Source organism: Schistocerca serialis, chromosome 9, assembly GCF_023864345.2.
Source record: "Schistocerca serialis cubense isolate TAMUIC-IGC-003099 chromosome 9, iqSchSeri2.2, whole genome shotgun sequence".
NCBI classification, from domain to species: Eukaryota; Metazoa; Arthropoda; class Insecta; order Orthoptera; family Acrididae; genus Schistocerca; species Schistocerca serialis.
Genome location: NC_064646.1, coordinates 145778640 through 145793792, shown reverse-complemented (window position 1 = coordinate 145793792; position 15153 = coordinate 145778640). Strand labels below are relative to the sequence as shown.

The following is a 15153-nucleotide window of genomic DNA, read 5'->3' as shown; positions in this document are numbered from 1 at the left end:
TACACGTCATTTCGTAACTCATTTGTTTTTCCAAGCTCTGCGGGTACTGCTGTACAGATACCAGCAGGATATCTAATGTGCGTCGTAAACTGTGAAAGAAACAATTGGTAACACATTTCGTGCGCCACCCTGTATTTCTTAAGTGAACGCCTTTATCGTTTCCCTGATCCGTTTTGCTTTGTGTGATGGGGCGTTGCCGGCCGCGGTGGTCTCGCGGTACTGGGCGCTCAGTCCGGAACCGCGCGACTCCTACGGTCGCAGGTTCGAATCCTGCCTCAGGCATGGATGTTTGTGATGTCCTTAGGTTAGTTAGGTTTAAGTAGTTCTAAGTTCTAGGGGACTGATGACCTCAGATGTTAAGTCCCATAGTGCTCAGAGCCATTTGAACCATTTTTTGATGGGGCGATATCATGGGGCATTATGATTTTGTCTTGCCATTTTCCATATTCCGGTCATTTTTCACGTAATGATTTAAATCGAACATTTGCTGTGGGTAATGATCACTGATAACCGTTTCATCAGGTTTCAGCAGCTCATAATAAATGACACCCTGCTGATCCCACCAAACAGAGCATTGTCTTCTTTCCAAAATGATGCAGTGGATGTCGATGGTTTGCTTGGATTCACTTATGATTAACGACGCTTAGGACTCTCAAAATATATCCATTTTTCATCACCTGTCACTATTCGGTGGAGAAACGACTTTCTTTTGTATCTAGCAAGCAGCATTTCAAAAGAGGTCTTTCGATTTGTTTGCTGTCGTTCATTCAGTTCACGCGGAACCCATTTTCCCACTGTCTGCACCTTTTCCATAGCTTTCAACCGAAAACAAACGGCTTTCTGGGTCACATTCAATTGTTCCGCGAGTTCCTGTTGAGTTTGAGTATCCTCTTCATCCAATAACGCCTGAAATTCGTTGTCTTGGAACTTTTTCGGTAGTTTCCCACGCACAGCGTTTCTCACGTCAAAACCACCACTTTTGCATTTTTTTAACCACGCGGAACACTATGTTTTCCCAAGAGCATGTTTGCCGAAAGCTCCGACAAGCATTCGATGCGATTCTGCAGCAATTTTCTTCAAATGATAACAGAAAATCAATTCTGTCCGCAAATCGTATTTCGTAGGCACAAAACTCAACGTGTTTATGGGTTTGAAACAGATACCGATGTGTGGAACATGGGTTACTGGTTGTTGACATTCGTCGACAGCCGTTACAGGAAGCAAATGGCGCTGCAGACGCGGTCTCACTGCCCTTACACTGATAGCTAGCACCATCTATAGGGAAATTCCGGTTTCATACTTCTACACCTGGTGCACTGGAGTGACTAGGAGGTTTGTGAAATAATACTTTGACATTGGTAACATGGACTGTGGGAAACCGGAAGTGACTCTAAGCACTTGAGATACGGTACTACAGAAGAATGTTGAAAATTAGGTGGACTGATAAGGAAAGGAATGAGGAGGTTCATGGAAAACATTGACAAGAAGAAGGGGGAGGATGGTAGGACATCAGTTAAGACATCAGGGATGCGGAGTTCTTCATCGTGACTGGCCTGTTTAAATTGTAAAAGGAAAATCATTAACTTCGTTACTTAATAATCATTCAGTTGCTATCATTTACTCATTTTGACTTAGAAGCGCATACAAAGTGATTCAGTTGCACCTACCTGTGGCTTTTATGCAGCCCCCAACGACTTCAAAACCACCTGACGTGCTTAGTCCTACAGAGAAAAATGAACAGGACCGTCGCGTAGGAAATTTACTGTAGTTAAATTTTGCACTGGGATACGTTTTCGTTAGAAGCCGTAGTTATCGAATTATTGAAGGAAAACGTATAAGAGTCCAGACGCGTTTGTCTTGAATAACTCGTAAACCGTGGCCTCCAGCGAAAAATATCCCAGTACAAAATTTAACAACATTAAATTTCCTTCAAAAAGTTCCTGTTCATTTTTTCTGTAGGGTTAATAGTGTGTGCGTAGTGAGCGAAAGAATATGAAAAACTCGCGCAAAGTTTTGAAGACGTTGCGCGTTGCACAAAACCCCTAAGTAGGGGCAGCTCTATCATACTGTACATAGCTGGAGTATATACCGTGAGAATACTACTAAAATAATATTGAACGTACATGTGAAGTCTAACATCTCACATACTCATATTACTTCCTGCTTTTCGGGAAGAATAATATTTCTCGAACAAGATTTCAAAACGCGTTTGGTGGATGTCTCCACTTCCCTCTGCTCTTCTTTCACCTTCAACATCCCGCGAATAGGAGAGCTCTGTGCGTCGTTCCGTCTTACCGTCCTTCGGGCTCAGCCATTAGGCGGTTGCAGTGCGGCGAAGCGAACGACAATCTGTGCGCGCGGAAGATTAAAACCTGTACTTTAAGAAGTACTGCTTAGTATAAGACTTATGGCCCAAATTTTCGCGCAAGATCGATTGCTTAGACCGATGTCCTGCAAGTGTGCTTTTTTTTCTCCTTAAAATATGAGGTCAAGTTGGTGATTTTTCCTTGTCATTATGTCGATAATCGTACGCCCCGATAGCTGAGTGGTCAGCGCGAAGGAATGCCGCGTAAAGGGGCCCGGGCTCGATTGCCGGCTGGGTCGGAGATTTTTCTCCACTCAGGAACTGGGTGTTGTGTTGTTCTCATCCTCGTTATCGTGTTGTGTTGTCTTCATCATCATCTCATCCACCGGGGTGGCGACAGGAAGGACATCCGGCCACCCCTTAAATTAACCTCGCCAATTAAAAAAAGATAATCACGCCGACCTTACGAAAGTGCGGGACAACGGCACAAGGAAAGAGAGTATGTCGATAATCGTAAAGAAGAACCAAAATTGCTGGTTTTCCCCCCACTTGATTAACTTAGTGGAATGTGAGTAATCAACAAATCGTTGATTAAACTAGAAATAAGTAGGCTATTAGAAAATTGTAAATGACTAACACGCAGTCTCACAAATTTATTGTTTTGAAGAAATGATTTTTACAGTTAACACTTTGCGAACATTAACTGACTTCGTGAATATTATCTATGGAACAAATAAGTAACTAATTCCTCTTTTGTGTTAATATTTTAATCCCGCATCTCTGTTCGCTCCAGTATCTTCAATAAGCCAATTCCTATACTACTCGACTATTGAGCGCGGTAAGAACTACTCCTTAAATCCTTTTGTATGCACTGTAATTAGCCTTATGTTATCTCCGTGGCATCTACGGGAGGGATGCGCAGGGAGTTTTAGTATATTCCTCGGTTTCTCACATCGTATTGATTCTTGAAACTTTGTAAGAGGTTTTTGTGCGATAGGTTTCGTCTGTCTTCAAGGGTGTGCCAGTTCGTGTATTTCGACATTTTCGTGACATTATCCCGCAGGTAAAACAAACCTGCGACCATTCTTGCTGCTCCTCTTTGCATGCATTCAATATCTCTTTATAATCAACCTTCGAACTGACTCGACTTTCCTACAGTCCTGCCAATGAATCGACGTCTGTAACGTGATTTACCAATGACTGAGCCTATGGGACATTTCATTTCTTTTCATATGCCCACAAAATTGTTTCGCCCATGTAATTTTGTGAGATGACTGAATCCAGATGTGACCTACTCTTGGACATAATGATTTGCATTATGTGAAGTACGCATTTTTACGTTTCTGAATATTTAACCCTTTCAGACGATGTGGTTCCGTTTGAGCCACCTAGATTTTTTTTTTTTCATTTCGCGATATATTCCGAGTAGCCACACCTGTAGCCACTCTCCACGTCTCCAGGAGGTACTACCCTCTAGCAGCTGCAGCTTGAACTTCTTCTTACGTTTCAAGTCTTAGAAGTTAGACGAGCAAACGTAGAAGCCATTTTTGTATGCTGTGCACGACTGTCTTTATTTTCAAATTGTAATTGAATTTGTCTCTATATGGCATGTTTTGCCCATGGATAAGGTACATATATACATAATTTTTGTAATTTTTGTAATTAATGTGGTGGTTCCTTCTGACATCACAGAGGCTCAAAGGGCAATACGAATAACTGTAACAGGTTTCTGTATTTCCAGTTTCACACGATGTACCCTTGCATAACAGAGGAAGAGAAAATTCTGGCGTGCCTTTTTGGAAGAGATTTCTTGTGATACCGACTCAAAGACTGACAGTAGCAGTGAAAGTGGAGATGATGCGTTAGCTGAAAACAGTGATCTCGGTGCTGTAACAAATAGTCTTCTAGACTAACCAGAGAGTCCACGGCGTCCAAGTACATCATCAGAACCATTATAAAAAAAAGACGTAAAACTGTTGTTAACGTTGAAAAACAAACTACAGGAGCAAAGCATCTACCAATACATGGGACCTCAAGGCACTTTGTGCACTGTAGGACAAAGAAGGAACCTCACAGAAGCAGATGAAAGTGTGCTCTCTGTCAAGCAGCTCTGTGCCTATCTGCAGAAAGTAACTACACTTTACCTGACCACCAAAAGCAACGATATTCCACGCTCAGTGGCTCAATTTGAAACCACCCCATATGTGTTGAGTTAATGTATGTAACACACTGCTCTGTCTCAATTTATGTCTAATAATTTAATTAAAAGAAAAGAAAATTCAAAAATCTGATTTTTAATATTTCGAGTTAAATTAAGTTCCAAAGATCCAAGTTCCCAAGCTCTCCATGGCTTTCAAACCTTATCAAGATCTGACTTTATGCGACGTAGCTTTTTTTCCGGTAGAATATTACTACAGATAACTGCGTCATCTGCAAAAAAGTCTGGCGTTTCTGTTGATAGCTTCCACCAGGCCATCAATATATAGCATGGACAGCAATGTTCGCAACACCTTTCCCTGCGGCACAGCTGCAGTTACTTCTACATCGGTTGATGAGTCTTCGTCCAAAACAATTTGGATCCTTCCTACAAAAATCCTCGCTCCAGTTACAAATTTCATTTGATATCCAGTATGACTATACTTTCATTAACAAGCGTTGGTGAGGTTCTGAGTCAAATCCTTTTCGGATTTTATTTTTTTATTCATTTAAGTCCGCCTGCTTGATCACTAAAATGAACCATTATATAGGGTTATTCGTAAAGATATGCAAATATTTTGTTATGTTATTCTACAAGTGAAACTAAAGAAAAAAGCTCTTGTAAACATAGTTCCGCAAATGTTAACTTTCGGAGTTACAGCTAATAAAAGATTTTGCCTGAAATTTAGCAACTTCGCTTATATGAAGCCATCGCAAAACTGTTTGAGGTTAAAGTAAAGCACGACTTCCATTTATTCTCTTGTTATTGATCTGGTGAATCTAATAAAATATGTCCCAGACGTGTACCTGCAGTAGTTTTCCAGAACATCCAGAGGAGCAAAGATTGTTACACAAGTAAATTCGTTTACTTTTTCATTAAGAATGTAGAAACATTTATGTCATTTTTGTCAACCGTTAGTGAGTTGTTTCAGTCCTTTCCTGACCTTGGAACGAATTAGTTTTCTCTATTATTCAGTTTATGAGGACAAAGTCAATACACGTGAGGCATTACTTGCTCGCATTCTGAATGCAATAGACGAAATCAAGAACATCCCTGTGAAACTGAAACGAGCAACAAAATCTGTTCATACGCATGCAGCTAAATACATTGAACTCGGTGTAGACATTTTTGAACATTTATTGTGAATATATTTTGAAATTGTATGTGCACTTTGCAATTTCCTTAACACTGAGCTATGTTTTGTTCCGGTTTAACATGAATTCACATGTGCTATGGTATTAATAAAAGCAGATTATCTGACACAATGATACAGTTTCAGTTAACGTTATTACTATCATTTTTCCAAAATTAAATTCTCTACAACTTCTGTTGAAAACTTTGTGCAATTGTCTGGAATTTAAAAAATTAAATTGGGCCAAGTAGTTAAATTAATTTTACGAAATTACGTCTTTGCTTCTTTGGATGTTCTGGAAGAAAACTGCAGATGTTTTATTAGATTCACCAGAAAAATAACAATAAAATAAATGGAAATCGCGCTTTACTTTAACCTCATACAGTTTTGCGGTGGCTTCATATTAGTGAAGTTGCTAAATTTCAGCAAAATATTTTACTAGCCGTAACCCCGTAACTAAAAATTTGCAGACCTATCTTTGTATGAACTTTTTTGTTTAGCTTTACTTGTAGAATAACATATTAAAATATGAGCACATCTTCGTGAATCACTCCGATATTAAATTGCATTTACGTGAATCTTTATGATAATATATTTTCTTTTACTTTTTTTGTAATCTGAATATCAAGCTAACTTTACAGTGTCCATCATACTACTTTCTCCTTCTCTCTGTTTATTCAGCTATCGATCGAACATTTAGATGGCTATCTGTAAGCTCTACATGTAGTTATCCTATGGCATCTTTTTCCACTCTCAGTCGGGAGTTTCTTCACTGTGACGGAAAAAGAACCATAGCTTTCCGTTATTTCTATCTTTTTTACTAATTTTACAGTTGTCTGTATCACCTACCGCTATTAGTGCTATTGGAACTGCATGCACTAATTCTACAGTAACAAACGAACACAGAAGCAAACCTGTGATTTTTGGTAGACAGGAAATACTGCACCGATCTGATTGCCTTGATCCATTGCTTTCTGGACGTCATGTGAGAAAAGCACGAGTTAGGTTTTACATAACGCCGGCCGGGGTGGCCGAGCGGTTCTAGGCGCTACAGTCTGGTACCGCGAGACCGCTACGCTCGCAGGTTCGAATCCTGCCTCGGGCATTGATGTGTGTGCTGTCCTTAGGTTAGTTGGGTTTAAGTAGTTGTAAGTTCTATGGGACTGATGACCTCAGCAGTTAAGTCCCATAGTGCTCAGAGCCATTTGAACCATTTTTTACATGACCGATGGTTTGGGAACTTAGCGTGAAGAGGTCATTCTGTTCAAGATACCTCATTTCACTTGACTACCCAGAATGTAAATTATACGTAATACAACTCGCGCGCGCGTGCGTGTGTGTGTGTGTGTGTGTGTGTGTGTGTGTGTGTGTGTATGATAAGAGTATGTTCGAGGATTCTACAACAGATGCACGTGAGGAAGACTGAACGGTAGATTTTCGGATCACTTTTGCTCTGAATAACAAGCTAACTTTACAGGGTCCATCATACTCTCTGTTTATTCAGCTATCGATCGAACTTTTAGATGGCCACTTATAAGCTCTACATGTAGTTCTCCTATGGCATCTTTTTCCACTCTCAGTCGGATGTTTCTTCTCTGTGACAGAAAAAGAGCCATAGCTTTTCGTTATTTCCGTCTTTTTTACTAATTTTACAGTTGTCTGCACCACCTACCGCTATTAGTGTTATTGCAACTGTCTGCACTAATTCTACAGTAACGAACATAGAAACAAACATGTGTAAGATGTGATTTTCGGTAGACAGGAAATACTGCACCTGTCTGATTGCCTTGATCTATTGCTTTCTGGACGTCATGTGAGAAAAGCACGAGTTGGGTTTTACATGACCGATGTTTTGGGAACCTAGCTTGAAGAGGTCATTCTGTTCAAGATACTTCATTACACTTGACGACCCAGAATGTAAATCTTACGTAACACAACTCGTGTCGCGAATAAACTGGTGTGTGTGAGTATGAGAAGATGTTCGAGGATTCTACAGCGGATACACGTGAGGAAGACTGAACGGTAGATTTTCGGATCACTTTTACTATCCTGGTAGACTGGTATGAACTGTTCTTTTTTCCAGCTATTGGACACAGTTTTTTGTTCGAGGGCTCTGTGTTACTTCGCCGTCGTACAGGGTTATTCCATGACGTTGCGAAATTTCAGGGATGATGGAGAAGAGTAAACATATCAATTTTAGTAAGGGATCCTGCTCCCGAAATGACCGTGCCGAAAGTTATAAGCAAAAATCGTTCTGATACCTATGATAGTGAATATATGTACCGATACTGTTGTTGCTTGGACTGTAGGGTAGGATTTTCCAGCTGGTAGTAAGGACCAAAACAAGAATCAGTAGTAAACATCGACTCTAAAATGCTTACCTTAAGAGCTATGATCAGTTGTTCATGTAGCTGCTTAGAGATGAGTATGGAATGGCACGTAGGGATACGGTGAAACCCGTTGCTGGCACATAATCTAACAACTTAAAATCAGCACCCTAAAAACCAAGTGGCACTTGTTCAACATTTGTAGTCCTGTCGGCCTCAGTTGCGTGTAATATTACGATATGTTGATATTCCAGGCCACTGAAGATGCCTTGAAAAGACTAAAGGTGGAACGCGTATGGCACGAAAATTGTATTTCATTCAGTTGTAGTTAGACGATCCAATAGTGAAAATTATCAACATGCCTTAACTAGTGCCACATGCTCTGTCTCCTTGAGATACTTGGTAAATGTTAGGGGTTTAAAGGCGGACGTTTGCGCGCATTCTGGTGCTCTAGAATTTCGCTCCTCCACTTTCCCCTTCTGTCGGCAGCTAAATACTAACGATGAAATTATCTTTCAGTACCAAAATCTCAATCGGATACCTCAGTGTCGAATACCATCACATAAGTGTGCGTTAGCGCACTTCGTAATGTAGACAGGCAGAGGCGATAATCTATTAAAAATATGTACTTATTTTTTCATAGGTATTTCATAAGGCTTCAGCTACTTTCCATACGTAAAAAGCAGTTTTCACGCCCTAGTGATGTCGTAGACAATGTTTACTGCTCTAGATTTACGTCCAGCCTATGTCTGAAAGCGACTTGATACCCCTTAATGTATCACGGAGAAACGAAGTCAATGAAAATCAAATATCGTTTATCTAAAATTGTCTTTCCATTCCATCATAATAACATACCATAAAGTGGAATCAGTTTTACTATGTGAAAGATTACAGATTTCTCGGGCACCACTTAATTAATGTTACGTATTGATACAACACACATTCGTGATTTCGGAGTCCACATTCTAGAATTTTTGGTTTGTGTGCTCCATGGACAATTTAGGTTCCTTCTGAGTTTCAAAATAAAACAAAAGTTTTTAAGTGTTTTAAATGGTTTTACCTGCGTGGTAAAATGATATGGTAGGACACCAGTGGATATCGGCTGTCCATTCATGGACATATTTTATTGAATCGTCATATAGGTGTAATTGGTTTCTCAGATATAGCTGATGATGGACGATGAATTCCGAAATCAGTAATGTATCAACATGAATGAATTGCAGCCTGAGGAAGCCTGTCATATTTCACATAATAAAAGGAATTGCGGCTGCATAACTCCGAGATGCCATCGTGAACACCAGTGGAGGAGATGGAAATCAAAGTGTTTTTTTCACCTCTGTTTACACACTGGTTGGTTCCCATTCTACGGCATTTATTTTACTTGTGACAGAATGAGCTCTTAGCGACATAAATTTTTTTTGTACGAAGTTCATTATGAGATTTGTAATAAACTTTACAAATATTTCTTCTGAAACTGTCTTGCTTTTAAACTAACAATATACGTAGCAAGCAGCACATTTCGAAACAGAGCTATTTATTTCCATAGGGTAGCTGCCGTACTCTACATCACCAGTCAACAAGCAGAGAAACAATCAGTATTTCGATTAGCCTCCAGTAGCTGTCCAGCAAGCTCTGCATTGTACAGCAAACAGAATGTTCATTAGATGGACGACAGGGTTGATAAACAGACTATACTACCGTTGTTACGTTAAAGTAAGCTCTGGCGTGCCACAGGGGAGTGTTATGGGACCGTTGCTTTTCACAATATATATAAGTGACTTAGTAAATAGTGTCGGAAGTTCCATGCGGCTTTTCGCGGATGATGCTGTAGTATACAGGGAGGTTGCAGCATTAGAAAGTTGTAGCGAAATGCAGGAAGATCTGCAGCGGATAGGCACTTGGTGCAGGGAATGGCAACTGACCCTTAACATAGACAAGTGTAATGTATTGCGAATACATAGAAGGAAGGATCCTTTATTGTATGATTATATGATAGCGGAACAAACACTGGTAGCAGTTGCTTCTGTAAAATATCTGGGAGTATGCGTGCGGAACGATTTGAAGTGGAATGATCATGTGGGATTAGTTGTTGGTAAGGCGGGTACCAGGTTGGGATTCATTGGGAGAGTGCTTAGAAAATGTAGTCCATCAACAAAGGAGGTGGCTTACAGAACACTCGTTCGACCTATACTTGAGTATTGCTCATCAGTGTGGGATCCGTACCAGATCGGTCTGACGGAGGAGATAGAGAAGATCCAAAGAAGAGCGGCGCGTTTCGTCACAGGGTTATTTGGTAACCGTGATAGCGTTACGGAGATGTTTAATAAACTCAAGTGGCAGACTCTGCAAGAGAGGCGCTCTGCATCGCGGTGTAGCTTGCTCGCCAGGTTTCGAGAGGGTGCGTTTCTGGATGAGGTATCGAATATATTGCTTCCCCCTACTTATACCTCCCGAGGAGATCACGAATGTAAAATTAGAGAGATTAGAGCGCGCACGGAGGCTTTCAAACAGTCGTTCTTCCCGCGAACCATACGCGACTGGAACAGGAAAGGGAGGTAATGACAGTGGCACTTAAAGTGCCCTCCGCCACACATCGTTGGGTGCCTTGCGGAGTATCAATGTAGATGTAGGTGTTTAAAGAAAATGAGAAAACTTCTCTGGAGCAAGCTTGTTCTAGTCACTACAAGAATTCATCGCAGTTTCTTTCGTGATAAGGTATTTAGTAATTGTGTAGTCATCTTCTGTAATATCACATCGCAGTTTGTTCTTTCAAGCGGCGAGGTGTACGTTAGTCTCAATTTTTATCAAACATGAAATTTTCATAATGTACAAGCAGGACACAAAACCAAGAAGGGACTTCATGGCATTATGAATTCAAGAACACCTGCATCATCAAGCATTTAAAGCTGTTTCATGGAAGACTCATAAACATGAAAGCCATTTGTAGCGTAGTTAAACCGTTGGCATAAAGGTAATTGTAATCTGAATAATGTTTCTGTTTCCTCGATTTTATCACGCTTTAACTATGCCGATCAGCTACGTTTCTTGTGAATCATGCAACAGCGCTGCAGCTGTGTGCTCTGTGGCCTTCGCAGACCGCGCTCGGTGAAAGCGAACACAATCCTGTCTGCAGTGGATACCTGCACTGTAGTCTCAGAGTAGCTCTTGAGTGACTTTGAAGCTCTCAAGCTGCAGTGCGAAGGTCTGAGAACGCCTACGTTGTTTTGTGGAGATCGCTGTGACGTGCGTGTCACAATGTACACTTACTGCGATCATCATCCCGCGATCGTTCTACAGTTATCATCGGTTTTTACTACGCAGCTTCCAGCTCCTATCTTGCCAATCTCGTTCTTGTAATCTCATACCTCCTCTTCAGTACCTGATTCTCTCATCCGTAGTAGCTAATAATCTCAAATATTTTTTTGTATAGAAAAGAATCAATACCGCACCAACGCTTGTAACGAAAATACGATCATATAGAATATCAAAAAAATTTGTGAGCGGACTGAGACTTTCTTGGTAGGTAGACCCAACACAATCCGTAGCAGAACCCACACAGAATTTGCGACTGAGCCCCTTATACAGCGCGATTCCGTGAAGATGATACAGGCTTAAGGGTCTGATGGGGAATGGTAAATGTATCAATCTAAGACAAGGGACCGTGATCCCAAAACTACCGAGTCGAAAGTTATAACCGAAAATCGTTCTGTCTGACAGTGGAATACATGTACCTGCATTGTCGTTGCTAAGATTGTAGATTATGCAACTTTCGGAGGTGGTAGTGTGGTCCAAAACAAGATAGAAATTGGAAGGAGCGATCTATTTTACTTTGTAAAGTTTTTCTATAGTCAAATTACATACATTCTTCTTTATTTGTGACAACTTGTTTCGACAGATATAAATGTCATCGTCTGGTCTTAAAAAACTATTTATTTCAAAACGTGTTCTAATTCACAATGAACACGTTTTGTAACATATAATTTTTGAAGACTAGAAGACGACAGTTGTACCTGTCGAAACCGGTTGTCAAAACTAAAGAAGAATTTATGCGATTTCGGCTATACAAAGTTTTTTATCAAGAGAAAATCGTCTAGTAAACATGGGCACTAAAATGCATACCTCAAGGGCAAGGAGCACTTGCTCAGTTTAACAGATGCGTTTCACAGCAACGGGTTTCACTGTGTCCCTACGTGCCATTCCATACTCTCCTCTTAGCAGCACAAATACTATTCTATCCATCACAGCCATCCATATAGCACAGAAACATAAGCAACGTCACAACAGGTTGGAGGAAGGTAGTGGAAAGGCAGCTACACTAGTATCTTCCACAGCACAGAGTTAAGGAGTTCTCGTACTGTTTCCAAAGCTCACCGACTGAAAATGCTACTAACACCATTGCGAAGCGTTTGTACACAGCATCTCACACTGAGTGAAGTATGTGGTTGGCAGGGCTATTACTACTTCTCTTACAAAAGACAAGCACGGAAACATAAGGGAGTATACAAATATATAAATAAATCAAATGTCTCCTGCAACGTACTAAGCGACTTTAAAATTCTGGTTAAGATGACAGTGTCGTTTCGTAGGACGGTGACTGGTATTTTGTAACTAAACGACGTGTTGGGGCAGCGTGGCTGGATGAGGAGCATCGCGTAAAACAAATTACGGGCCCATCGAAAACAAATCAGACGGCAATTTCGACTTCAGTATACATATACAATTTTTAGTTTTGAACGCGCAATTCAAGTGCGGAACAGTGTTAGTCAGTACTTCATGTCATAAAAAGGTACACCGTGTATCACTGAATAATTTGGTGTATGTTGGTTTTGGTATCTCAGTAAGTACTAGGCATAATTCATCATCGCAAAAGTTTGAACCTTTGGAGTCGAAGCGTAAAATAAACTTGAATACAATGTTTTGATGAAATAAGAGTCCACGGGCGTTATAAGGTTTTTTGAAACATAATAAGTACCGCTTTTTGCGGGAAATATGACATATGTATTTGAAGATATTGCGAAATCAAATGAATCCCATTTCATGGCAGCATAACTATTACCGATTAAAGAAAAAAATGTGGAACGTCTCAAATCTGTCACTTGTATTGCTTCAATCATTTTCTAAGTCTCAATAAATTTGAAGAAGGAAATTTTTTCACCTGACTGAGTGTGGAACATTTTACTTTTTCGCGCTACCAGTTTCGGGCATTGTGTTCAAAAATGGTTCAAATGGCTCTGAGCACTATGGGACTCAAATTCTGAGGTCATTAGTCCCCTAGAACTTAGAACTAGTTAAACCTAACTAACCTAAGGACATCACACACATCCATGCCCGAGGCAGGATTCGAACCTGCGACCGTAGCGGTCTCGCGGTTCCAGACTGCAGCGCCTAGAACCGCACTTAAAAACCGCGTGCACAATTATGCATGGCACGCAATTTTTGTATCAGTGACAATGATGTAGGCACGTGTGTTACATTTGAGAATGGACAATGCCCGAAACTGGAGATGCGAAAAATAACAAAAATGAAAGTTGTACACAGTCTGATGGAAAAATGCCGTTCTTCCAACTACACTGCTTCATTTGGCTGCTGGATTATAAATTTATAATGTAGCCGTTCGAATATCCGTAAACGTAGATCTAACCGAAGTAATATTATTTTCTTTCGTCGGTAGTAGTTGTTTCTGCCCCGACGAAAAGACACACGGTAAAATTGTTCGCTTGTAGTATCGCTAATGTGTGCCACAGAATTTGAAATGTGTGCTTGCAAATGAGACACCTCTATCGCAAATCGTACTGCAATCGATACTATTAAGTATATTGACAGCTGTGTATATCATATTGAAAAATAAATACAGAATGATGAAAGGTGTTCTGTGATGCAGAAAATGCCGTATTCTTCACAGGACAATCACACAAAGCTCGACACTTGATAGTGCGTAAAAATGCTCGGGCAGCATTTGGCAAAGGAAGACTGTTGATAACAAATGCCAACTCTACTAATGCTACCGTGTATTTAGTGTAAACTGAACATGAAAGAAATAAGTCGCATTGTCGGTAACTGGTATATATCGTGGTAACACCGTGTGAAGAGTGGTCGCTGGAGAAGTGACGCTTACCGGCAGAAGAGAGACCGAAGATCACGGCTGCGAGGCACAGCAGGCACAGGTGAAGCGCGTGGCGGGCCATAGCGCAGACTGGAGAATAGAACGCGGACGGGAGAGGAGAAAGGTGACTCGGACGCCAACTCACGCTCACAGCGTACTGCGCATGCGCGTCACGGACGAACGCGCCGGGAAATTCGATGACAACAATCGGTGCGTCAGCTGGCGCTCGGAACCAGTCCGGGAGACAGAAATTCCTGCGGAGTGACACTCGAAAACGATTAGGAAGCCGAGGAAGGCAAGATGCCCTTCCCGGAAGGCGTTCCATTCGTGAGCGGCAAAGAGGGCCGTCATTTGAAAGCTTCGTTCACACCGACGCAAATGGGAGTAGACACGAGCGAGCACGCATTTGCAGACAACTAACCAGTACTCATTAGCACGTGCTTGCATCTAGGGCAGGCTCATCCAAGAATTGCGCCCGGCGGGCGTAGTTCAGCGCCCCGTCCGCGACCGTGTGTCGCTAGTGTCGGCCTAGGAGCGAGAGAGAGAGAGAGAGAGCTGCAGAGCGAGTGAGACAGCACAGCACTGCTCTGCGCTGGACTGTCCCGCGGTCAGACCTAACGTAAACAAAATATTCTATTTTAGAATTAATTTTATGTAAGGGGTATAGAGTCTCATTCTTACTGTTAATAGTTACAAGTAAGTATTTTTTGTTATACTTCGTGTTACAATTTTTTGTATCTCTTTTCAGAGTTTAGAAATCGGATCCTTAGTTTGCTGTTTTGTACGTAATAATTTTAAATGACAAAGTTTGAAAACTTATTAATATAGAATTTATTCTTACAGTCAACATTGTTAGAGGAGACAATTAACATTTTACACGTTTTTCTTTTTCGAGGAAACGATTTTGTCTAGGCTTGATACAATACTCCGTGAGACTGCTAACCTCAAAGAATTGGTTAAATTTTTATCGCCAAGGAATGAACGGTTCTTAGTTTTAAGAAGTTACACATAAGAAAGCGGTCCTTCAGGCGGATATGGCACTGTAGGTCAATCACCTCTAGTTGAAGCACTTTTGAGACGTCCTCTGCC

The 15153-nt window shown here is 40.9% G+C and overlaps 1 protein-coding gene across 1 annotated transcript in view; it reads right to left on the bottom strand.

Moving 5' to 3' along the window:
• Positions 1–14224, bottom strand: part of LOC126418860 (protein yellow-like) — a 108485-nt gene extending 94261 nt beyond the window's left edge. Inside the window, exon 1 of the mRNA XM_050085852.1 lies at positions 14077–14224. Coding sequence (XP_049941809.1) covers positions 14077–14146 — 70 coding nt within the window. The 5' untranslated portion in view covers positions 14147–14224. The remainder of the gene's footprint in view (positions 1–14076) is intronic.
• Positions 14225–15153: the final 929 nt, after the last annotated feature.